Consider the following 25,191-nt stretch of genomic DNA (forward strand, 5'->3'; position numbering starts at 1 on the left):
TAATATTTCTGCCAAGGCAGTGGCCTTAACTAACAGATGAAGATCATCAAGCATGTAGTAGATCAGTCCCACAAGCTTACCCTGTACCTTACCCTGTAGCTGCTGTAGAAGTGCCTCATGAGTCGCCGGGTCTTCCTGTCGGGAATCCTCCACAGCGTCACCACCACGTTTGCGGACCCGGCGGCCAGGAAGGCCCGGTACATCCCCAGCACGCCGTCTCCTGAGGACAACAGCTGTCACGGCCTCATCACAAACTTATCCTTCAGCTGTCACGGCCTCATCACAAACTTATCCTTCAGCTGTCACGGCCTCATCACAAACTTATCCTTCAGCAGTCACGGCCTCATCACAAACTTATCCTTCAGCAGTCACAGCCTCATCACAAACTTATCCTTCAGCAGTCACAGCCTCATCACAAACTTATCCTTCAGCAGTCACAGCCTCATCACAAACTTATCCTTCAGCAGTCACAGCCTCATCACAAACTTATCCTTCAGCAGTCACAGCCTCATCACAAACTTATCCTTCAGCAGTCACAGCCTCATCACAAACTTATCCTTCAGCAGTCACGGACTCATCACAAACTTATCCTTCAGCAGTCACAGCCTCATTACAAACTTATCCTTCAGCAGTCGCGGCCTCATCACAAACTTATCCTTCAGCAGTCACGGCCTCATCACAACCTTATCCTTCAGCAGTCACAGCCTCATACAAACTTATCCTTCAGCAGTCACGGCCTCATCACAAACTTATCCTTCAGCAGTCACAGCCTCATTACAAACTTATCCTTCAGCAGTCACGGACTCATCACAAACTTATTCTTCAGCAGTCACGGACTCATCACAAACTTATCCTTCAGCAGTCACGGCCTCATCACAAACTTATCCTTCAGCAGTCACGGCCTCATCACAAACTTACCCTTCAGCAGTCACAGCCTCATCACAAACTTATCCTTCAGCAGTCGCGGCCTCATCACAAACTTATCCTTCAGCAGTCACGGCCTCATCACAACCTTATCCTTCAGCAGTCACGGCCTCATACAAACTTATCCTTCAGCAGTCACAGCCTCATCACAAACTTATCCTTCAGCAGTCACAGCCTCATTACAAACTTATCCTTCAGCAGTCACAGCCTCATTACAAACTTACCCTTCAGCAGTCACAGCCTCATTACAAACTTATCCTTCAGCAGTCACGGCCTCATCACAAACTTATCCTTCAGCAGTCACAGCCTCATTACAAACTTATCCTTCAGCAGTCACGGACTCATCACAAACTTATTCTTCAGCAGTCACGGACTCATCACAAACTTATCCTTCAGCAGTCACAGCCTCATACAAACTTATCCTTCAGCAGTCACAGCCTCATCACAAACTTATCCTTCAGCAGTCGCAGCCTCATCACAAACTTATACTTCAGCAGTCACGGCCTCATCACAAACTTATCCTTCAGCAGTCACAGCCTCATTACAAACTTATCCTTCAGCAGTCACAGCCTCATCACAAACTTATCCTTCAGCAGTCACAGCCTCATTACAAACTTATCCTTCAGCAGTCACGGCCTCATCACAAACTTATCCTTCAGCAGCCACGGCCTCATCACAAACTTATCCTTCAGCAGTCACAGCCTCATACAAACTTATCCTTCAGCAGTCACAGCCTCATCACAAACTTATCCTTCAGCAGTCGCAGCCTCATCACAAACTTATCCTTCAGCAGTCACGGCCTCATCACAAACTTATCCTTCAGCAGTCACAGCCTCATCACAAACTTATCCTTCAGCAGTCGCAGCCTCATCACAAACTTATCCTTCAGCAGCCACGGACTCATCACAAACTTATCCTTCAGCAGTCACAGCCTCATACAAACTTATCCTTCAGCAGTCACAGCCTCATCACAAACTTATCCTTCAGCAGTCGCAGCCTCATCACAAACTTATCCTTCAGCAGTCACGGCCTCATCACAAACTTATCCTTCAGCAGTCACAGCCTCATTACAAACTTATCCTTCAGCAGTCACAGCCTCATCACAAACTTATCCTTCAGCAGTCACAGCCTCATCACAAACTTATCCTTCAGCAGCCACGGCCTCATCACAAACTTATCCTTCAGCAGTCACAGCCTTATCACAAACTTATCCTTCAGCAGTCACAGCCTCATCACAAACTTATCCTTCAGCAGTCACAGCCTCATCACAAACTTATCCTTCAGCAGTCACAGCCTCATTACAAACTTATTCTTCAGCAGTCACGGACTCATCACAAACTTATTCTTCAGCAGTCGCAGCCTCATCACAAACTTATCCTTCAGCAGTCACGGCCTCATCACAAACTTATCCTTCAGCAGTCACGGACTCATCACAAACTTATCCTTCAGCAGTCACAGCCTCATCACAAACTTATCCTTCAGCAGTCACAGCCTCATTACAAACTTATTCTTCAGCAGTCACGGACTCATCACAAACTTATTCTTCAGCAGTCGCAGCCTCATCACAAACTTATCCTTCAGCAGTCACGGCCTCATCACAAACTTATCCTTCAGCAGTCACGGACTCATCACAAACTTATTCTTCAGCAGTCACGGACTCATCACAAACTTATCCTTCAGCAGTCGCAGCCTCATCACAAACTTATCCTTCAGCAGTCACGGCCTCATCACAACCTTATCCTTCAGCAGTCACAGCCTCATTACAAACTTATCCTTCAGCAGTCACGGACTAATCACAAACTTATCCTTCAGCAGTCACGGACTCATCACAAACTTATCCTTCAGCAGTCACAGCCTCATCACAAACTTATCCTTCAGCAGTCACAGCCTCATTACAAACTTATTCTTCAGCAGTCACGGACTCATCACAAACTTATTCTTCAGCAGTCGCAGCCTCATCACAAACTTATCCTTCAGCAGTCACGGCCTCATCACAAACTTATCCTTCAGCAGTCACGGACTCATCACAAACTTATCCTTCAGCAGTCACGGACTCATCACAAACTTATCCTTCAGCAGTCGCAGCCTCATCACAAACTTATCCTTCAGCAGTCACGGCCTCATCACAACCTTATCCTTCAGCAGTCACAGCCTCATTACAAACTTACCCTTCAGCAGTCGCGGCCTCATCACAAACTTATCCTTCAGCAGTCACGGACTCATCACAAACTTATCCTTCAGCAGTCGCGGCCTCATCACAAACTTATCCTTCAGCAGTCACGGACTCATCACAAACTTATCCTTCAGCAGTCGCAGCCTCATCACAAACTTATCCTTCAGCAGTCACGGCCTCATCACAACCTTATCCTTCAGCAGTCACAGCCTCATTACAAACTTATCCTTCAGCAGTCACAGCCTCATCACAAACTTATCCTTCAGCAGTCACGGACTCATTACAAACTTATTCTTCAGCAGTCGCAGCCTCATCACAAACTTATCCTTCAGCAGTCACGGCCTCATCACAAACTTATCCTTCAGCAGTCACGGACTCATCACAAACTTATTCTTCAGCAGTCGCAGCCTCATCACAAACTTATCCTTCAGCAGTCACGGCCTCATCACAAACTTATCCTTCAGCAGTCACGGACTCATCACAAACTTATCCTTCAGCAGTCACAGCCTCATCACAAACTTATCCTTCAGCAGTCACGGCCTCATCACAAACTTATCCTTCAGCAGTCACAGCCTCATTACAAACTTATCCTTCAGCAGTCGCGGCCTCATCACAAACTTATCCTTCAGCAGTCACGGACTCATCACAAACTTATCCTTCAGCAGTCGCAGCCTCATCACAAACTTATCCTTCAGCAGTCACGGCCTCATCACAACCTTATCCTTCAGCAGTCACAGCCTCATTACAAACTTATCCTTCAGCAGTCACAGCCTCATCACAAACTTATCCTTCAGCAGTCACGGCCTCATCACAACCTTATCCTTCAGCAGTCACAGCCTCATCACAAACTTATCCTTCAGCAGTCACGGCCTCATCACAAACTTATCCTTCAGCAGTCACGGACTCATTACAAACTTATCCTTCAGCAGTCACGGCCTCATCACAAACTTATCCTTCAGCAGTTGCAGCCTCATCACAAACTTATCCTTCAGCAGTCACGGCCTCATCACAAACTTATCCTTCAGCAGTCACAGCCTCATCACAAACTTATCCTTCAGCAGTCACGGCCTCATCACAACCTTATCCTTCAGCAGTCACAGCCTCATTACAAACTTATCCTTCAGCAGTCACAGCCTCATCACAAACTTATCCTTCAGCAGTCACGGCCTCATCACAACCTTATCCTTCAGCAGTCACAGCCTCATCACAAACTTATCCTTCAGCAGTCACGGCCTCATCACAAACTTATCCTTCAGCAGTCACGGACTCATTACAAACTTATCCTTCAGCAGTCACGGCCTCATCACAAACTTATCCTTCAGCAGTTGCAGCCTCATCACAAACTTATCCTTCAGCAGTCACAGCCTCATCACAAACTTATCCTTCAGCAGTCACGGACTCATCACAAACTTATCCTTCAGCAGTTGCAGCCTCATCACAAACTTATCCTTCAGCAGTCACAGCCTCATCACAAACTTATCCTTCAGCAGTCACGGACTCATCACAAACTTATCCTTCAGCAGTCGCAGCCTCATCACAAACTTATCCTTCAGCAGTCACGGCCTCATCACAACCTTATCCTTCAGCAGTCACAGCCTCATTACAAACTTATCCTTCAGCAGTCACAGCCTCATCACAAACTTATCCTTCAGCAGTCACGGCCTCATCACAACCTTATCCTTCAGCAGTCACAGCCTCATCACAAACTTATCCTTCAGCAGTCACGGACTCATTACAAACTTATCCTTCAGCAGTCACGGCCTCATCACAAACTTATCCTTCAGCAGTTGCAGCCTCATCACAAACTTATCCTTCAGCAGTCACAGCCTCATTACAAACTTATCCTTCAGCAGTCACAGCCTCATCACAAACTTATCCTTCAGCAGTCACGGCCTCATCACAACCTTATCCTTCAGCAGTCACAGCCTCATCACAAACTTATCCTTCAGCAGTCACAGCCTCATACAAACTTATCCTTCAGCAGTCACAGCCTCATCACAAACTTATCCTTCAGCAGTCACGGCCTCATCACAACCTTATCCTTCAGCAGTTGCAGCCTCATCACAAACTTATCCTTCAGCAGTCACGGCCTCATCACAAACTTATCCTTCAGCAGTCACAGCCTCATCACAAACTTATCCTTCAGCAGTTGCAGCCTCATCACAAACTTATCCTTCAGCAGTCACGGCCTCATCACAAACTTATCCTTCAGCAGTTGCAGCCTCATCACAAACTTATCCTTCAGCAGTCACAGCCTCATTACAAACTTATCCTTCAGCAGTCACAGCCTCATCACAAACTTATCCTTCAGCAGTCACGGCCTCATCACAACCTTATCCTTCAGCAGTCACAGCCTCATCACAAACTTATCCTTCAGCAGTCACAGCCTCATACAAACTTATCCTTCAGCAGTCACAGCCTCATTACAAACTTATCCTTCAGCAGTCACGGCCTCATCACAAACTTATCCTTCAGCAGTTGCAGCCTCATCACAAACTTATCCTTCAGCAGTCACAGCCTCATCACAAACTTATCCTTCAGCAGTCACGGACTCATCACAAACTTATCCTTCAGCAGTCGCAGCCTCATCACAAACTTATCCTTCAGCAGTCACGGCCTCATCACAACCTTATCCTTCAGCAGTCACAGCCTCATTACAAACTTATCCTTCAGCAGTCACAGCCTCATCACAAACTTATCCTTCAGCAGTCACGGCCTCATCACAACCTTATCCTTCAGCAGTCACAGCCTCATCACAAACTTATCCTTCAGCAGTCACGGCCTCATCACAAACTTATCCTTCAGCAGTCACGGACTCATTACAAACTTATCCTTCAGCAGTCACGGCCTCATCACAAACTTATCCTTCAGCAGTTGCAGCCTCATCACAAACTTATCCTTCAGCAGTCACAGCCTCATTACAAACTTATCCTTCAGCAGTCACAGCCTCATCACAAACTTATCCTTCAGCAGTCACGGCCTCATCACAACCTTATCCTTCAGCAGTCACAGCCTCATCACAAACTTATCCTTCAGCAGTCACGGCCTCATCACAAACTTATCCTTCAGCAGTCACGGACTCATTACAAACTTATCCTTCAGCAGTCACGGCCTCATCACAAACTTATCCTTCAGCAGTCACAGCCTCATCACAAACTTATCCTTCAGCAGTCACGGCCTCATCACAAACTTATCCTTCAGCAGTCACAGCCTCATTACAAACTTATCCTTCAGCAGTCGCGGCCTCATCACAAACTTATCCTTCAGCAGTCACGGACTCATCACAAACTTATCCTTCAGCAGTCGCAGCCTCATCACAAACTTATCCTTCAGCAGTCACGGCCTCATCACAACCTTATCCTTCAGCAGTCACAGCCTCATTACAAACTTATCCTTCAGCAGTCACAGCCTCATCACAAACTTATCCTTCAGCAGTCACAGCCTCATCACAAACTTATCCTTCAGCAGTCACAGCCTTATCACAAACTTATCCTTCAGCAGTCACAGCCTCATCACAAACTTATCCTTCAGCAGTCACGGCCTCATCACAAACTTATTCTTCAGCAGTCACGGCCTCATCACAAACTTATCCTTCAGCAGTCGCAGCCTCATCACAAACTTATCCTTCAGCAGTCACGGCCTCATCACAACCTTATCCTTCAGCAGTCACAGCCTCATTACAAACTTATCCTTCAGCAGTCACAGCCTCATCACAAACTTATCCTTCAGCAGTCACGGCCTCATCACAACCTTATCCTTCAGCAGTCACAGCCTCATCACAAACTTATCCTTCAGCAGTCACGGCCTCATCACAAACTTATCCTTCAGCAGTCACGGCCTCATTACAAACTTATCCTTCAGCAGTCACGGCCTCATCACAAACTTACCCTTCAGCAGTCACAGCCTCATCACAAACTTATCCTTCAGCAGTCACAGCCTCATTACAAACTTATCCTTCAGCAGTCACGGCCTCATCACAAACTTATTCTTCAGCAGTCACGGCCTCATCACAAACTTATCCTTCAGCAGTCACAGCCTTATCACAAACTTACCCTTCAGCAGTCACAGCCTCATTACAAACTTATCCTTCAGCAGTCACGGCCTCATCACAAACTTATCCTTCAGCAGGGAAGGAGGCTAATCACTAAGGGAGTAGGCTTAGGGGGAGGGCTTCTATGTGGAGGAAGCACATCTATAGTTTGGCAGTTCTCTTATAGGGAGGGAGTTTTTCAGACAAACAATGGAAACTCATTTCAGCCCTGTCAGTGCTGTATATGTGAGCTGTGCAGCTAACCTGTGAGTGTTGAAAGTGTGAGCTGTGCATAGCTGTGCATCTGACCTGTGACGGTGCCCAGTCCCGTGTTGCAGCAGCTCAGCACGACCAGCTGTGCCGACAGCTCCATGCCCCGGATCTCTTCGGCTGTTAGGATCCCCCCGCAGCTAGGGTGGGACTTGGACAGCACGATGTAGCCGGGCATGCTGTAGTTACCTGCGGCTCTGGTGGCGTCGGCAGGCTTACCGGAGAATGAGAATGAAATATGACAACCAGTTTTCTGGATGATGTTTTACATACTTTTCTGTATAAAACAGATACACAGCAAACCAGGAATGTACATAGCTTCATTACATGTATTAATGCTTAATTATCATACATTTTAATGTAACTTCTGGTCCGGAGCTGTTCCCTAAGCAAACACCTTTCCTTTACCTGATTGTGGCAGCCCGTATGGCCGTTGTGTTTCTGAGCTGTTCCCTAAGCAAACAGCTGTACCTGTACCTGTGTAGCTGGCCTGTTCCTGAGCAGTACCTGATCGTGGCAGCCCGTATGGCTGGCGTGTTTCTGAGCTGTACCTGTGTAGCTGGCCTGTTCCTGAGCCGTACCTGACTGTGGCAGCCCGTATGGCTGTCGTGTTTCTGAGCTGTTCCCTAAGCAAACAGCTGTACCTGTGTAGCTGGCATGTTCTTGAGCAGTACCTGATTGTGGCAGCCTGTATGGCTGTCGTGTTTCTGAGCTGTTCCCTAAGCAAACAGCTGTAAGGCATGTTTCTGAGCCGTACCTGATCGTGGCAGCCCGTATGGCTGGCGTGTTTGTTTCTGAGCTGTTCCCTAAGCAAACAGCTGTACCTGTGTAGCTGGCCTGTTCCTGAGCCGTACCTGATCGTGGCAGCCCGTATGGCTGGCGTGTTTCTGAGCTGTTCCCTAAGCAAACAGCTGTACCTGTACCTGTGTAGCTGGCCTGTTCCTGAGCAGTACCTGATCGTGGCAGCCCGTATGGCTGGCGTGTGCTGCAAAGTGCAGGACGGTGTGGCGAGGCATCTCGTCCCGCACACAGTCCTTGGTGGCGTTGCCGCCCGTGAGCCACAGCCCGGTCTCCCCCAGGCCCCGGTACGCCAGCTCGGCCTCCTTCCCCGCCTCCCTCAGGGGCGGCAGCCGGCGCGCGGGGTCGGGGGCCGGGTTCCCCACGGCCAGGACGCTGGCCCCCGGCCGGGAGCGCCGGTGGGTCTGCAGCTGCCGGTGGGACAGCTGAAGCACCTGAACAGACGGCGCCATGGAGACGGAGTACTTCTGCACCAGGTGGTCCCCGTCCGTAGCCACCAGGGCACAGAACGGCACGCTGAACAGGAAGCCTGCAGGGGGAAACAGAACGGCATGCTGTTATTATTACTCTTTTTTTTGGTAAATTGCTGGTTTTGAAGCTTAGTTTGCAGCTTACAGCACTTATTATGGAATATTTCAAGCACAAAAAAAAAGTCGCTTGATTTCACCAAATGTTGGTGAAAACTGACTTACCGGTATTTGACAGAGTTGAAGGAAGGTGTTGATTTGACAACATTCGGAACTGAGCCTGTATATATTACTCACCATGGGGAATGAAGGTTATCTTCGGTGCTGCCTCCCGTCCATCCGGTGTCGGGAGAAACTTCTCAATGGGTTTGATTAGCAAGTCGTAATCAGCACGTAGCTGTGTCTCCCACCGGCGTTCCCGGGCCTGCTGTGTCTCCCACCGCTGTTCCTGAGGCTGCTGTGTGGACGGAGTCGGCTTCACCTTCAGGGCAGGGACACGGTCAAGGTCGTCTTCATCCGAGTCGTCTGACGTCTCCTGGCTGTCACTTGTGTTCTCATCGCTGTCTTGGCTTGGTTCTAAAGAAGAAACAAACAAACAAACAAACAAGCAAACAGATGAACTTTCCTAGGTAAAAAACGTGAATCGTATATACACGCGTCGATGTCCAGATTTACGGGACCCTTTTCCTGCTGTCTGTGCACATGATGACATCATCAAATTTAGAAGATGCAGAAGATAAGATTTTAAGGAATAACGCTATGTTATGAATTATGGTTTAACAAAATTACTGCGCAATGCTAATGAGCAGGAGACAACACTTTAGGTTCTGACTTCATGATGTCACATTGCTAAAAGCGTCCGGACCCAGCAACTTTTGCTAAAGATCTTGTCACCGTGCTACAATGTCACTGATGTGGCAAACATCAAATGTTTTACTTCAGTACCTGATTCAAGTCTTCAATGTACAATGTAAGAGACCACCGAATGACTGCCCTCACTGCAGCCCCATTAGAGGCCATTAGGGGTAGGGTAGTCATTTGGTGTGACCAGGTGTAAAACAAAGACATGCCCATTCTACATTACCTGGTTCCTCTACTGACAAGTCGCCCATGGACCGCAGCAGGGTGTTGTAGTAGCCCTGGTCCAGCTCTCCTCGCTCCACCTGGACCGGGTCTCCCTGCAGCGGCGTCCTGGTGAAGGTCACCTTCCCGTCCCCTGGGTCCACCACCCAGCAGTACACCCACCTCTCACCCACGCTGTAGGGACCCTGTTCCGTCACCAGGGAGTAGAACACGATGCTGCTGTGCAGTTCCGCTGCCAGGGCTGTGATGTCAGCGATGCTGTCGATGATTGGGGCCTCCCGCTCCCCCATTCGGTCGACCTTGGCCCTCATGAGGTCTGCAAGGGCGCGACCCCTCCCCCTCTCCGCCATTACCAGTGCATCCTGGGAGTTCCCCTGCAGAGCCAGGATGTGCTGCAGGATGTTGTAGGCGTCCGCCTGGTTCTTCTCGTTGTGCGCGATGCGGGACGAGTCCTCCGGACCGAGCCTGCCCCGGATCCGCTCCAGGGTCACGACAGCATCCCGAATGCATCTTTCAGCCATCGCATAATCCTGTAGGAAAGCAAGGGAAAATAATTAAACCTGAGTTTAACAAGACAGGTGGGACTGTCATAAACAACAACACAGGTGGGACTGTCATAAACAACAACAGGTTAGCTCTTTCAGCCATTGCATCATCCTGTAATATTGAACAAAGAAAAGCTTAGTAACATTATACCAGCCAGACAACAGAGGTCTGCCAGGCACAGAACAGACAGTCCAAGCTGAGGTAGCTGGTGCTGTTAACCTTCAGCCTGCCGAGGTAGTCTTTTGGCAGCAAGCTTGTATTTGTTACATGGATCAGGCAACAATGGGAGGGTTAATGACACAAACCTTGCTGAAGAGGTGGTCCAGAGCCAGTTCCCTCTGCATGATGGCGACCCCGCCCACGTCGTCCCGGCTGTCTGCGTTCTGCAGGTACGTCTGGTGGTTCACAACCGCCTCTTCATACCGACCTGAGGGGCACAAACCAAGGGGAAGACACACTTACTAATAGATATTGACCTCCTTCCCTCAATACAGTAAAATGTGCAATTATCCCAACTTTATCATTTGGTATTTCATTACAAAACACTTCCTCCCAAGGTTTCTTTCAGTGGGCTCGAGTTCCCACGTGCCTACCCAGATCCCTGTAATCTGTTCCCAGGTTCCCGTGCGCCTACCCAGATCCCTGCAAGCTCACAGTGCCTACCCAGATCCCTGTAAGCTGTACCTACCCAGATCCCTGTAAGCTGTACCTACCCAGATCCCTGTAAGCTGTGCCTACCCAGATCCCTGTAAGCTCACAGTGCCTACCCAGATGCCTGTAAGCTGTGCCTACCCAGATCCCTGTAAGCTCACAGTGCCTACCCAGATCCCTGTAAGCTGTACCTACCCAGATCCCTGTAAGCTGTACCTACCCAGATCCCTGTAAGCTGTGCCTACCCAGATCCCTGTAAGCTCACAGTGCCTACCCAGATGCCTGTAAGCTGTGCCTACCCAGATCCCTGTAAGCTCACAGTGCCTACCCAGATCCCTGTAAGCTCACAGTGCCTACCCAGATGCCTGTAAGCTGTGCCTACCCAGATCCCTGTAAGCTGTGCCTACCCAGATCCCTGTAAGCTGTGCCTACCCAGATCCCTGTAAGCTGTGCCCATGTGCCTACCCAGATCCCTGTAAGCTGTGCCCAGGTTCCCGTGCGCCATGCCCTCCCCTGCCACGTTCCCTGTGCTGTGGTGCAGCGCGATGGTTTGTTTCAGCAGAACGACGGCTTGATCTGGCTGCTGCATCCCTGCAAGCAAAATATGGGACAGTGAGTGATGGTCACAACGTGTGATTTCAAATTCAAAGCTATCATTTTGTAATGATATTCTGTACAGCAAGCTGCAAGGATCAGAAGATGTTTATATAATAATAATATCAGGTGTATTTGCAGCCAGTGCCACAGGCAGGTACCCAATGTGTAGGGTAATGAGGCTGTTTAACGTGTTCGAGGCACCTCCTCGAGCACGGGACCCCCGTTTTACGTCCCTCCCGGAAGACGATTTCGTGGAAAGCTTCGTGAGGCTACAGCAATCCGGACGTCCTTGGTTGGTCCCCCATCCAAGCACTGTCCGGACCGCGCGTTGCTTAACTTCCAAGATCGAGGGATCGGGTGTATCCAACGCGCCACGCGGCCGTAGCTATATATATATGAAGATAAAATTTCCTGCGGACCTATATGTGCCTCCCCCAGACGCCTGGCCTGCTGTAGTGTGAGGTTAGGGTTAGGTTTAGATAAGTGATAATCCTACAGACCTGTGTAGACCTTCCCCAGACGCCTGGCCTGCTGTAGTGTGAGGTTAGGGTTAGGTTTAGATAAGAGATAATCCTACAGACCTGTGTAGACCTTCCCCAGACAGTTGAGCGCCTTGCCCTGCATGCCCGGGTCCCCCAGACGCCTGGCCAGGGCCAGCTGCAGAGTGAGGAACAGCAGGGCCTGCGGGTAGTCTGGAGCAGGCTGCATGGAGTAGAAGGTGAACCCTTTGTTGAAGCAGGCTGTGCACAGGCCACTCAGGTCACCTGACAGAAGGAACAGTGGAATAGTTGTTGGATGAAATCTGGTCGGCCAAATCATAAATTTCTGTACAATCAACGTTTGAATTTAACATTCAACATTGCAGGAGGATATACAAATCAAATCACATGTCACCATTGGGAGAACAAGTATCTTAAACTTTGTGTCTGTCATATATCTATGTTAGTTTTTTTTTTGTGTGTGTGCTTAATACTATAAAGTCTATTGAAAAGTAAGGAACCAGCACCCCCTTAAGTGTTCTCTGTCTGCAAACAAGATGTCTAATACTCTCTGTTTTGGCGTCTTCAGAAACTAGAATTTTAGGTTATTGGTGAAGAAAAACACAAGTCTGTTATAATGCCTAATCCTGTGGCAAATGCTTAGCTCTATGTCACATTGCTATTTCGCTAAAGCTCGCGTTTAACTGTCCCTTCAGGATCAGTACGTGACTCCACCTCTCTGTAACGCGAAGCTGTACTGTTTCTCCTGCTCCTGGAGTGCCTCCGCGGTCCGACCCTCCGACCGGTACACGTTTCCCAGGTCGCCATGACGACCGGCTGCCTCAATCTCATCTCCCATCTCCGTTGCCATGGAAACAGCCTCTCTCAGGTGGTCCTTCGCAGGCCCCCAGTCCGCGGCAGACCTGTGGAGATGAAAAAATCAAACAGAATACAAATTACAGAATGTGTGTTCTCAACCTTGTCTCAGAGGAGACCTACAAGTGTTCTATATCTATCTATATACGGTACTGGGCAAAACCCGGTGTAGGTATCGCGCCCAGGGATATGAAGTGTTGCTATGTACTGAAGAACACACTGGCATAAACTACCTGATAACACAAACTACTCTTACCTGTACCCTTACCCCAGCTCACCTGTTGTAATACCTCACCTGTTGTACTACCCAACCATGTTGTCCTGCTCACCTGTGGCCCTTCCTCACCTGTTGCCTGGCCTTACCTGTGGTCCTAACTCACCTGTTCTCATGATCACCTGTGGTCCTGCTCACCTGTTGCCCTGCTCACCTGTAAGTGTTCCCCAGGTGTTGCAGCAGCCGCCCCCTGTTGTGCTGCTCACCTGTTGTCCTGCTCACCTGTACTACAGCTCACCTGAAAGTGTTCCCCAGGTGTTGCAGCAGCCGCCCCCTGTTGTGCTGCTCACCTGTTGTCCTGCTCACCTGTACTACTGCTCACCTGTAAGTGTTCCCCAGGTGTTGCAGCAGCAGCCCCTGTTGTGCTGCTCACCTGTTGTCCTGCTCACCTGTACTACTGCTCACCTGTAAGTGTTCCCCAGGTGTTGCAGCAGCAGCCCCTGTTGTGCTGCTCACCTGTTGTCCTGCTCACCTGTACTACTGCTCACCTGTAAGTGTTCCCCAGGTGTTGCAGCAGCAGCCCCTGTTGTCCTGCTCACCTGTTGTCCTGCTCACCTGTAAGCGTTCCCCAGGTGTTGCAGCAGCAGCCCCTGTTGTGCTGCTCACCTGTAAGCGTTCCCCAGGTGTTGCAGCAGCAGCCCCTGTTGTCCTGCTCACCTGTTGTCCTGCTCACCTGTAAGCGTTCCCCAGGTGTTGCAGCAGCAGCCCCTGTTGTGCTGCTCACCTGTTGTCCTGCTCACCTGTAAGCGTTCCCCAGGTGTTGCAGCAGCAGCCCCTGTTGTGCTGCTCACCTGTTGTCCTGCTCACCTGTAAGCGTTCCCCAGGTGTTGCAGCAGCAGCCCCTGTTGTCCTGCTCACCTGTTGTCCTGCTCACCTGTAAGCGTTCCCCAGGTGTTGCAGCAGCAGCCCCTGTTGTCCTGCTCACCTGTTGTCCTGCTCACCTGTAAGCGTTCCCCAGGTGTTGCAGCAGCCGCCCCCTGTTGTCCTGCTCACCTGTTGTCCTGCTCACCTGTTGTCCTGCTCACCTGTTGTCCTGCTCACCTGTTGTCCTTCTCACCTGTAAGCGTTCCCCAGGTGTTGCAGCAGCAGCCCCTGTTGTGCTGCTCACCTGTTGTCCTGCTCACCTGTAAGCGTTCCCCAGGTGTTGCAGCAGCAGCCCCTGTTGTGCTGCTCACCTGTTGTCCTGCTCACCTGTACTACTGCTCACCTGTTGTCCTGCTCACCTGTTGTCCTGCTCACCTGTTGTCCTGCTCACCTGTAAGCATTCCCTAGGTGTTGCAGCAGCAGCCCCCTGTTGTCCTGCTCACCTGTTGTCCTGCTCACCTGTTGTCCTGCTCACCTGTTGTCCTGCTCACCTGTTGTCCTGCTCACCTGTAAGCGTTCCCCAGGTGTTGTAGCAGCCGCCCCCTGTTGTGCTGCTCACCTGTTGTCCTGCTCACCTGTTGTCCTGCTCACCTGTAAGCGTTCCCCAGGTGTTGCAGCAGCCGTCCCCTGTTGTGCTGCTCACCTGTTGTCCTGCTCACCTGTACTACTGCTCACCTGTAAGCGTTCCCCAGGTGTTGCAGCAGCCGTCCCCTGTTGTGCTGCCCCATGTTCTGCCCCAGCAGCGGGAGGAAGCTGTCCCGGATGGCCGTGTTCAGGTGCCCGCTGGCCAGCTGCAGCATGCCCAGGTGGATCTCCGCCAGCACGGCAGCCTCCGCAGGGTCCGCGGCTGGGTCCATTTGAGCTGCCACGTCCCTCGCCTGGCTGTCCGTAGGATCTATCTGAGCTGCCACGTCCCTCGCCTGGCTGTCCGTAGGATCTATCTGAGCTGCCACGTCCCTCGCCTGGCTGTCCGTAGGATCTATCTGAGCTGCCACGTCCCTCGCCTGGCTGTCCGTAGGATCTATCTGAGCTGCCACGTCCCTCGCCTGGCTGTCCGTAGGATCTATCTGAGCTGCCACGTCCCTCGCCTGGCTGTCCGTAGGATCTATCTGAGCTGCCACGTCCCTCGCCTGGCTGTCCGTAGGATCTATCTGAGCTGCCACGTCCCTCGCCTGGCTGTCCGTAGGATCTATCTGAGCTGCCACGTCCCTCGCCTGGCTGTCCGTAGGATCTATCTGAGCTGCCACGTCCCTCGCCTGGCTGTCCGTAGGATCTATCTGAGCTGCCACGTCCCTCGCCTGGCTGTCCGTAGGATCTATCTGAGCTGCCACGTCCCTCGCCTGGCTGTCCGTAGGATCTATCTGAGCTGCCACGTCCCTCGCCTGGCTGTAGAAATGTCTGGCCTTGTCCAGGAGTCCGCGGACTCGATGGGCGTCACCAGCATCCAGGCAGGCCTGCGGCAGGGAGGGTCCTGATTAATAACCAGCGCTGTATGCCAGATTTGTGATAAAGGGTTTTATTTATGTCCCTACCTGAGGTGTGTATGGTGACATGAGGCCTGCTCAGTTCCTATAACCATGGAATGAACCACTGAGTGTCTACCAAATGAAAGTTTATTACTGGTGCCAATAAACGTTATGAATCGGTCTAGCTCACTCACCACATTCATGCAAAGAACTGAAGCAAACAAATAGGATAAGGTCCCCGACATTCGTTTAAAAAAAAAACATCTTGGGTCTAGTGGATCCTGCTTTCTTTGTCCACAAATCTGTTTCCCATGAAATGCTCCGGCCTCACCTGGAACAGTGCTCTCAGTGGAATGCTGGAGTGAGTGGTTGCTAGGAGATACGCTTGATTGGCAGCTGCCAGTCCATCCTCCACTGGCCCTGTTGCCATGACGATCTCTAGCTTCAGATGTAGGTATGCCAGTCTCTATTTGATGAAGGGGATGACCACAAAAGATGTAAGAACACCATGTTGTGTTATCTATATCTATCTTTATCTGAGTGTTTGTCTCTGTGCGTAATGTTACATCTATGCTCAAGCCTGGGTACGGCCACACCACAGGGGTTGGGTGAAAGGGGTGTGTCTGTGGGAGAGACTCTGGGTGTCAGGCTGAGTAGGTTTTCCCTTGTCCATTACGTACCTGCGATATGATGCAGGAAAGCTCTTGAAGGTTTGCTCTTGTTCGTATGAAACTCACATGTGCTGCATCCATCGCTTCATCCTCCAAGATGCTGTCCACAAGACGCGATGCCAACGGAAGGTTCCTTCCCATCAGCCCTTGGATTTCCTGCAGGTTTTCTGCTGCTGAAGAAGAGAACAAGCCAGAGGATCCTGTTACCAGACGCCAAGATAAAGGAACACACCCCTTCTACCAAACGGAACAGTCCATAGCCCATAGTGCACAGAATAAAGCCTGTCATCTCTTCTTCCCAAGACTAAGAGTAGTGCAAGACGCTTGTCTCTCTATGTACGATACTAACCCAACAGAATACAGAAATACAGCATATACTGCCTGAGTCATTCATTACATGTAACTGTTATACAGTAACCACCATAATGGCAGTGCAACCTGCTAGCAGTCTGAGCAGTTTTTGAATGAATTTAGCGAAAGTGAAAGTTAATTGGAGGGAAGATCATATGAAGTTTCTTGACTTGCTGTGTACGAGATGGTATGCACCAGACATCCAGTCCGGGTCAGTGTTCATACTACATCATATGGTAATAAGATTGTGACAGAATGGTTAGTGTAAGCCATGGCGCCAAATGGTGGGTGCTTCTAAAACTGCCCACCTGTTCCCTGAGTTGGAGCCCAGGCGCCGCCCGGAGCGTTTCTCAGGTCCTGCAGGTGTGACTCGATCTCTTCCATCTTCCCGCGGACCAGCGCGAGAGTCGCCCCGTCCACGGGCAGGTCCTCCATGTTCTGTCGGGACGGGTGCGTTCCGACCGGCGGGGAAGTCTCCCAGGCAACGCGGTATGACACTAAAACCGTGCACGCTGCCAGAAAAAGGGACACTAAGACAGCACCAAGGTACATAGACAACGCTCAATTGCCCTGATCGAAAGTATTATCGGATGTAACGTTACGTATTGCAACGGCCGGGGTATGACTACTTCTGCAGCTGTGAAGTTCCCGGGATTTCCAGTGTTGACGTTAGATTACATGTATGTCATAGGGGAATCCCTACCGTCACTCTTGGTATTTTTTCCCAGCGTTTGATTTCAGTATTATTGGCCCATATTGACTCATAATTCCAGATTAGTGCAGCGACTTTACGTTTGTTGACGAAATCGTTGAAGTATGTGATGATGAATATTTAATTTCCTTTCGAAAGTAAACTTTTCAAAATGAGGAAGTGACTTTTTTAAGAAGACGATGACGTCATGTGGGTCTAAAGTTCACTGCTACCTGTTCTCCCGGAATTGCGCAAGAATACATCACAGAACTTGCCGGACTATCGAAATGTTACATATAGAATTATCAAATATTAACCCTTTCTATACAGCTGAATTCGCGTCCAACCTTGTCGTCTCCTGTTGGAATCGTTTTGAGGAGTTTTTTTGTCGGACTGCTTTATGAAAGAACCCGGAAGTACCATGGGTCGCGGAAGGTTTAACTGTGTTCTGCGCCCACTTTTCACTTTCGGTGTTATTCTGTACACGCCTGAACTTGGCATATGCTGGTGTTACGAAGAGCGGTTATAACGGTTATATAGATACAGGTACAAGTCTCCGCGGATACAGATACAGAAACTAGAGTCGTCTAAGTACATCCTCGCGTCCGCGGATCAGCCCGGCGACATGAGCGGCTCGGACCGTCCGACTATCAGCCCGTTCCGCGCGCTGCTGCTGCGCCTGTCCGAGCAGATCTCCGCCCGGGACCTGCGCGACATGAAGCACCTGCTGAGGGACCATGTCGGCGAGAGGCGGCGCGAGGAGGCGCAGTCGTGTCTGGACCTGTGGGCGCACCTGGAGACGGCCGGGCTGCTGACGGACGGACGGACGGACCTACTGACGGACCTGCTGGACAAACTGCACAGGAAGGACCTGGTCAGGCGAGTAGAGGAATATGAAAATGAAAGGAGAGGTAAAACCTGTTTCTCATTTTTTATATCTCCATGAAAACTGGAGATATTGGTTTTTGGCGTATCTGTGTGTGTTTCTGTGTCTGTTTGTGTGTTCGTGTTTCCGGACTATTGTAGTCAGTTTGTGTTTCCGGACTATTGTAGTCAGCATAACTCAAGAACCTCTGGATGGATTATGATGATATTTGGTATGTGGGTAGGTGTTTGGTCAAGGTCAATTTTGGGCCCCCTGGTATAGGACCTTGGTACTGCAGCAGAGCTTCCCTTTTTTCTATCTTTTGACCCGGACGTGCTGGGGTCTTTCATTGCAGCAGATAGCTTGTGATGTAAGGAAGAAGTGGTGTAGTTTTGGGCCCCCTAGCAGCTTGATATGGAACTGAAGGGGCAGTTTTGTCAAAATCTTCCAAGGAGAATAACTGAAGAAAGGAATGATGGATTTCCATGATATTTAGTATGCATATAGCTTAGACAGAGATGTACACAATGAAGTCTGAATTCTGCAAATTGGGAGTTAATTTGCATAATTAATGAAGAAAATCTATATTTGCAGTGTTTTTCCATTATAGAACAACTAAAATACATGCAACATATGTATTCTATGGCAGGTGGAACATCAATAGATAACGTTACCAATTATGCAAATAAATTCCAAATTTGCATAATTAATGCAAAAGTGCCATAATTCATCTAAGTGGTAAATGATTGTACCGTCAACATTGTGACATGTGTGAATCAGTTAAAGGTGTACATGGCCAAGCATAGATTATGCAAATATAAAAAAGTAATAAAACAACAGAAAAGGTGTGGGGTTTGTGAAAAAGGCTGGGCTGTCTACCAGTCCTGGCTACCCTGCCAGGCTAGCTTTTAGTAACCCTTTCTGGGCCGCAAGGCTATGCATGAGGGTTAATGCTCTAATGGAATTTCCTAGAGGAAAACTGGGTCAAGAGCAATACCAGCCGTGGGTGCACCTCCGGATGGATTGTAATGGTATTTCGTATGTGGGTAGGAGCTTGTCATTTGAAGGTCAAGGTCAATTTTGGGCCTCCAAGTGTGTGACCTTGGTGCTGCAGCAGAATATCTGTTTTTTAGGTCTTTTGTCCTGGACATGTTATGGTCTTCATTTTTGTGGCAGATGGCTTTGAATGAGACAAGATGAAGCAAACAAACTGCTACAGGCAGACAGCTGAGAAACAGAAACACTTACACGCTGCCATCAGCCAGGACTCAGCGACTAAACAAGTCATTCCTGTACTGCGCCATAAGACTCTATAATGAAAATGCCTGACCCACGGCTGGCCCGTTTTGGTTTTGATATGAATGTGTAATTGTAAATGGTATATTTTATATGAAACTGTACTGATTTTAAAATGAACACTTGTAAAAATCGGAACACAATTCAGGGAGGCGTCAGCTAATCCCTGCCTTTGTACGATTTGTTTTGAATTGAATTGAATAAACTTGATATAGATAAAAAAATAAAAATAAAAATAAATCTGCAAAGGCCATGAATATTTCATGGAGGTATATATGTAACATCTTCAAATCACTAGCTGCATGGTCCTGAATGACTGCATTTTTCCTTATTTATCCCCCGTGCATAGAAATCTGTTATTAGACTGAAGCCTTGATAGACTCGATTGATAAAACCTCCTTGATAGACTTATAGTAAGTTAAATCCTTTACAGTAATACCATTCAAAATTTTCCTTCAGGATCTGTGAATGCTGTGTCTGCCAGTGCCAGTGCACCCCACCCCAACCCAGTGCCAGTCCAGCCAACCCCCCACCCTGTTCCAGTCTGGCACCCCACCCCCACCCAGTGCCAGTCCACCCAACCCCCCGCCCAGTGCCAGTCCAGCTGGAGCCCACCCCCCACTCAGTGCCAGTCCACCCAACCCCCCACTCAGTGCCAGTCCACCCAACCCCCCACCCAGTGCCAGTCCACCCAACCCCCCACCCAGTGCCAGTCAAGCTGGAGCCCACCCCCCGCCCAGTGCCAGTCCAGCTGGAGCCCACCCCCCACCCAGTGCCAGAGTGCCCAGCAGACATGTGCCTCTGCCCCACCTGTCGGCCATGTTTACTCACAGCCGCCCTTGCAGGAGGAGGGTAAGACTGTCCCTTAGTCTGTTGTAGGGGTGGGTACCGGTGCCGTTACACAACCGATACCGGACCTGGACCAGTCTGACCCTCTGGACCTGGACAGGACCTGAATTTTTTGTACTGGTACCCACCCCTCGGGTTTGGTGGGATTCTAGTGTTAGGCAAATACAATGCTGCATAAATGAAGGAAAGTAACAATAAAGGAATGAATGAATTAATGCATTTAATGAATATCAACAGCAGCTGAACGATTAATAATCTGCAACTTAAACGTGCTATTTCTGATGTTGCCAAAAAAGAATATATATGTAATATCATCGGTATGTTTTGTGTCAGTATTGTATCATGTAGACACAAAGAAATGCATCAAGGTTTGGATGATTACATAAATCCTTACCACAATTGTATTGTTGCAATTTGTGCCCCAGGGAAGTCCTTCCACCTGCCCACCAGCGTTCAGTCCGAGCCACATTCTCTCTCCTGCCAGACCCTCTTCAACGGCTTACCCATGACAGGTGAGGTAACATAGAACAGGCATTGCAGAACCGTCGCCATAGAACAGGCATTGCAGAACCGTCAATAGAGAACCGTCGCCATAGAACAGGTATTGCAGAACCGGCACTCTAGAATTGGCACTCTAGAACTGGCACTCTAGAATCGGCACTATAGAACAGGTGTTGCAGAACAAACACTACATGTACATGTATGTGGCAAATTGGGATTCACACGTGCACAATACAATCATGGTTTATTTTCAATTAAAAGGTCTAGAAAAGCTGTAAGACCTACCAGGTAAATGAAATGAGTATACTAGTACTGTCACCATCCAAAGAATCTTGAGTGGTTTTTGAAATTTGTTTTTACATGTAGCTGTGATATATGAGGGATTGCTTACTGATACCACATTGTTATATACCAGTTGCTACAGACGGACCAAGAGGCCAGCCGGAGTCAGTCACCAGACATCACACAGGGGGCAACACGGCCCAGCATGCACCAGGAGGGGGCAACACGGCCCAGCATGCACCAGGAGGGGACAACACGGCCCAGCATGCACCAGGAGGGGGCAACACGGCCCAGCATGCACCAGGAGGGGACAACATGGCCCAGCATGCACCAGGAGGTGGTGACACGTCCCAGCATGCCCCGGGAGATAAAAGGCAGACAGCAGTGCGGATAAAGGAGCAGAGATTCCCGCCAAAAGCCCAGAACTACCTGGAGACCGGCGGGTACCGGGTGGGGATTGTGGGGGGGAAGCACTACGAGATAGATGGGGAGGAGTTTGTGGAGATGGACCACGGCTCCTCCTACCGCATCCGGCTGACCAACACCCACCCCCGCCCGTGCGACGCCCAGCTGGCCATCGATGGGAAGGAGGTGGGCACGTGGCGCCTGGACCCCCGTCAGGAGGTGGAGTTGGAACGGCCGGAGGACGAGCAGATGTGCTTCACCTTCTTCAGCACCAGGATGGCTCCGGCCGAGGCGGGCATCAGGAGGGGGGAGGAGGAGAATGGACTGGTCCAGGTCACCTTCACCCCGGAGAAGAGGAGAGAAGAGAGGACTGCGGTTAAAGGTACAAAATCTTACTATAGGTTATAGTGCGCATACATGTCAGTAACCGGGCGTAGGGCCGACACATATATAATGATGATGTTGGCGGACCTTACATCAACATCAGTGCAAGTAAATAAAGTAAAGACAGCTTGAGCTCTGCCAGTGTGTGTGTGTGTATTCCAGCACTGCTCCTTTTCACTGGTGGAAATTGACAAGGGCGAGGATCAGTAACAGATTTCCCATCGATCCCTCCCCAGACCCGTACCGCGGAGGGGACACGGTTGCCGGGGACGACACGGCCAGCAGCGACTCCTCCAGTCAGGACGAAGATGAGCCGTTCCGCAGCGACACACCCCTGAACTGGTCGTCAGGGGCAACGGCTCTGCAGGGGGTCAGCCGGCAGGAGTTTGAGCAGGTGGAGGGAGAGATGGAGAGAGATGAGGAGGCTCAGGTCATCATGATCTTACGCCTCGTCGCAAGGTACCGAAAATTTACGTCAGGTCGCGAAGTACAAAATTGGATTAGAAATCAATACAAGTGAATATCCTTACCTGCCAATGTTTTCAAGGCGGCTCGGCTGTCATCATCAGTGCTTACAGGGACCTACAAAATGTACCAACACGACCAAGCTATTCACAAACACCATCTGTCTTTCCCTGCCGACATTGGGGCAGCTGCGTTAGTAGGGAAGGTCATCTACCTCAGAAAACTTCAAGTTGAGTCTTCATTTTTATTAGATTGGTACATGAAGCTGGTTGCTTGACTATGAAACTTAATTTCCTTGTAGGGACGATACTGATCAGCTCAGAACATTTTCAGCAATGTTAGTCTGAAGAAATATATTGATGAGTTTCTCCTTAGTTGTTACAGTAGTGCAGTAGCCTGTACCTGGAGGTTTCCTGTTTTGTCTGGTTTCAGAACTGACGCCCCGAGGGTAGAAGTGTCCAGCGCTCCAGTCAAACCGCTGATGTCCAAGCGCCCGAGGGCAGTCCCGGACTAGCAGCAACCTGTCGGAACGGCTGAAGTTTGGACTCTGTGGCTGAATTAATGATGCAATGTCTGACACTTTGTTACAGTTTGAAATCATTGTTTGTCACTGTAATTTTATGTTTTCAGTTTATGTTGATTGTAATTCCATGTAACTCATGTACTGTATCTCCTGGAAAAGCAGCTGTGACGTCGGTAGACAGCTAAAGGACGGTTGTCACTCCCCGGTCTAAGGAAATAAGGGGGGGGGGTGGGTTTATCCTGGAAAATGGAATGAACTCCTTTTGGGTGAAACTGACTAAGGCTTGTGGAGCTGAGGTTTATGTCAGTCAATATTTTTGCTTGTCTTCCAAGTAAATCCATAACTAGCAGCAACAAGACGTGTTAGATCCGTGCTGCTATAAAGGACACTGACCCTTGTGTTACACATTCATGTATTTCTGTTCTCAATAAGTCTTCAACCTGCTGCCTATCACTATTACCAGTGCAAAGTGGCAAAAGGCTTGTACAGCGCTTAGAACAAAATATGATGAAATCATTATTTGCCTGGTAGTGAAATAATTAGTATGAAATAATTTGTACGACCGGTCTGTAAGGCCACAGCAAGTAAATTTTATGGATGACATCCTCCACAGACTCCAAAATTAATGAGATAGGGCGAAAAAAAACAAGGCGGGCCAAAAAAAAACAAGATTCCTATATTTTCACATTTTGAGATCATAATTCTTGTTAAACAAGAATTGAGGCGACGAGATATAATATCATGACCAACAGGTCTTTTAGTCCTGTATTCAACCAATGTATTAGTCCTGTATTCATTCATATACAATATAAAACCTCCTTGATTCAACAGTAAACATGTCCTTGTAGATGTGTATACATTTGTACATCTCAATAGACTAACTACAATAAATGCAGAAAAGAGCTTGTTGTACCATCATCTGAAGCAACTACACTGGGTATTCATATGCGATGAAACACCTTGTGCATAGAGCTCAATTAACTAGACCCCCCCCCCCATTATTTATATCATGTCCTTGCTAGAACAAATGCAGAAAACAGCTTGTTATTATACCATCATGGGCATGAACTACACTGGGTATTCATATGCAATGAAACACCTTAGACTGTCAACGTTTACGACATATTTGCCAATTTTTGGCATGTTGACCACCGTCACAGGGCAATGAAATTTCTCCTTTTTTATTTCGAAATCAGGCGAAAATTAATGAGCGTGCTGATGTCATCCATAAAAAATTACTTGCTGTGGCCTAAGGTTTATGTTGGGCACACAAAAATGTTTTGGTGCAAGTGATTTTTTTTGCCATGTATAGATTATGTGCCTTAATGATGATGATGTATTATGTGCCATATTTAGTTTGATTTTCCATTTTTTCCCTGGACTGCCTGGTGTTGCCTCATGTTTGAATTTGAGGCTGGTACTTTTCTCAGGACCTGGGGTCTAAGTATACTTGTATATGTTATGCTGTTAGTTTGTTTCGTCAGTATTCTCTTGCACATGCTCAGAATGAAATATGATAAATCAGTTCTTGGGCCATAGTGAAATAATTAGTATTTTGTGCAAGTAATATTTTGACATTGCTTAATACCTATGTGCCAAATTTTATCCAATTCTCCATTTTTCTCTGGACAGCATGGTGTGGCTGTATTTGAATTTGAGTCTGCTATTTTTACAGGTGTTGTTATAGTTATATATGTTATTATAGTGTTTTATATTTGTCAGTACTCTCTCGCACATGCTGTAGGCAAGATTGTCTTACATGCATACTTTTTATCTCAGTATTATCATATGCAATAAAAGGTTAATGACTCAATACTCTCATATATTCTCATACAATCATACATTATCAGATGATGGGAATATGCTGCACTCAAATGCTGTATATATTGCTGGCAGGAGTCAAGTTCCAGTCATGTGACTCATGCCTCACCTCCTGCCAAACTGACCAGCCACTCCAATAGACGACCTCTGACCTCACACTTTCATGCATTAAAAACTTCTTACGTCACACAAGGATTACATCATTTCAACCAACATTCAACACACAAACTTTGCATTTACACATTCAAACACTTGCTGGCAGAAATCTGATATTAGATACGCATGTTTAAGCCTACATTGTAAGTAGAATCTTAAGGTTCATTTGTAGTTTGTAGCAGACAGCACAACAATTTTGTTGTCATAAAAGCTTCTGTAATCCCCAGGATGCAAGCAGTTGTGTGAGCTTGTCTGTTGGGTCATCAAAGGGGGAGGCAAAATTCAATCTTGGGGACTCTGAACCTCGACCCTCATCTATCTCAGATGCATCATTATAGTCCTTGTTGATAGATTGGGGAGTCTGGGATGCAGATTTCAGCCGTGTTAGCTGCCACAGGATTGCTCCAACGGCCGTGTTCATTCGATTAGGTGT

At 48.6% G+C, this 25,191-nt stretch overlaps 2 protein-coding genes across 7 annotated transcripts in view; one reads left to right on the forward strand and one right to left on the reverse strand.

Annotated features, from left to right (window-relative positions):
* LOC136434104 (tetratricopeptide repeat protein 28-like) overlaps positions 1–17,185 on the reverse strand; it is a 17,784-nt gene extending 599 nt beyond the window's left edge. Inside the window, exons 1-13 of one of the 5 annotated variants that reach the window (XM_066426847.1) lie at positions 16,829–17,185; positions 16,179–16,339; positions 15,830–15,964; positions 14,708–15,486; positions 12,754–12,941; positions 12,121–12,303; positions 11,375–11,533; positions 10,597–10,718; positions 9,747–10,275; positions 8,960–9,238; positions 8,351–8,724; positions 7,437–7,611; positions 93–220 (exon numbers count right to left, since the gene is read on the reverse strand). In XM_066426847.1, coding sequence (XP_066282944.1) covers positions 93–220; positions 7,437–7,611; positions 8,351–8,724; positions 8,960–9,238; positions 9,747–10,275; positions 10,597–10,718; positions 11,375–11,533; positions 12,121–12,303; positions 12,754–12,941; positions 14,708–15,486; positions 15,830–15,964; positions 16,179–16,339; positions 16,829–17,072 — 3,456 coding nt within the window. In that variant the 5' untranslated portion in view covers positions 17,073–17,185. Of the gene's footprint in view, positions 1–92; positions 221–7,436; positions 7,612–8,350; positions 8,725–8,959; positions 9,239–9,746; positions 10,276–10,596; positions 10,719–11,374; positions 11,534–12,120; positions 12,304–12,753; positions 12,942–14,707; positions 15,487–15,829; positions 15,965–16,178; positions 16,343–16,828 lie in introns of all 5 variants that reach the window. The other 4 variants (XM_066426850.1, XM_066426848.1, XM_066426846.1 and 1 more) reach the window with 4 other exon arrangements.
* A 427-nt stretch (positions 17,186–17,612) lies between these two features.
* LOC136434106 (uncharacterized) lies at positions 17,613–24,594 on the forward strand. Of its 2 annotated transcripts, XM_066426856.1 has the most exons (6): positions 17,613–18,122; positions 20,647–20,733; positions 21,138–21,170; positions 21,201–21,791; positions 22,030–22,252; positions 22,691–24,594. In XM_066426856.1, exons 1-6 carry the CDS (start codon positions 17,837–17,839, stop codon positions 22,770–22,772), a joined length of 1,302 nt encoding a protein of 433 aa, XP_066282953.1. In that variant the 5' UTR covers positions 17,613–17,836; the 3' UTR covers positions 22,773–24,594. The 2 variants fall into 2 exon arrangements, with proteins under 2 accessions (XP_066282953.1, XP_066282952.1); XM_066426855.1 differs by having other exon boundaries at positions 17,615–18,122; positions 21,138–21,791.
* Positions 24,595–25,191: the final 597 nt, after the last annotated feature.

This window comes from Branchiostoma lanceolatum, chromosome 4 (assembly GCF_035083965.1).
Source record: "Branchiostoma lanceolatum isolate klBraLanc5 chromosome 4, klBraLanc5.hap2, whole genome shotgun sequence".
In the NCBI taxonomy this organism is placed as follows: Eukaryota; Metazoa; Chordata; class Leptocardii; order Amphioxiformes; family Branchiostomatidae; genus Branchiostoma; species Branchiostoma lanceolatum.

Excerpts from the sequence above, each read along its gene's own strand:
- LOC136434106 (XM_066426855.1), top strand. The coding sequence starts at position 17,837 with ATGAGCGGCTCGGACCGTCCGACTATCAGCCCGTTCCGCGCGCTGCTG. Across the intron at positions 20,734-21,137 it reads CAACGGCTTACCCATGACAG|TTGCTACAGACGGACCAAGA; the intron begins GTGAGGTAACAT and ends GTTATATACCAG. Across the intron at positions 21,792-22,029 it reads AGAGAGGACTGCGGTTAAAG|ACCCGTACCGCGGAGGGGAC; the intron begins GTACAAAATCTT and ends ATCCCTCCCCAG.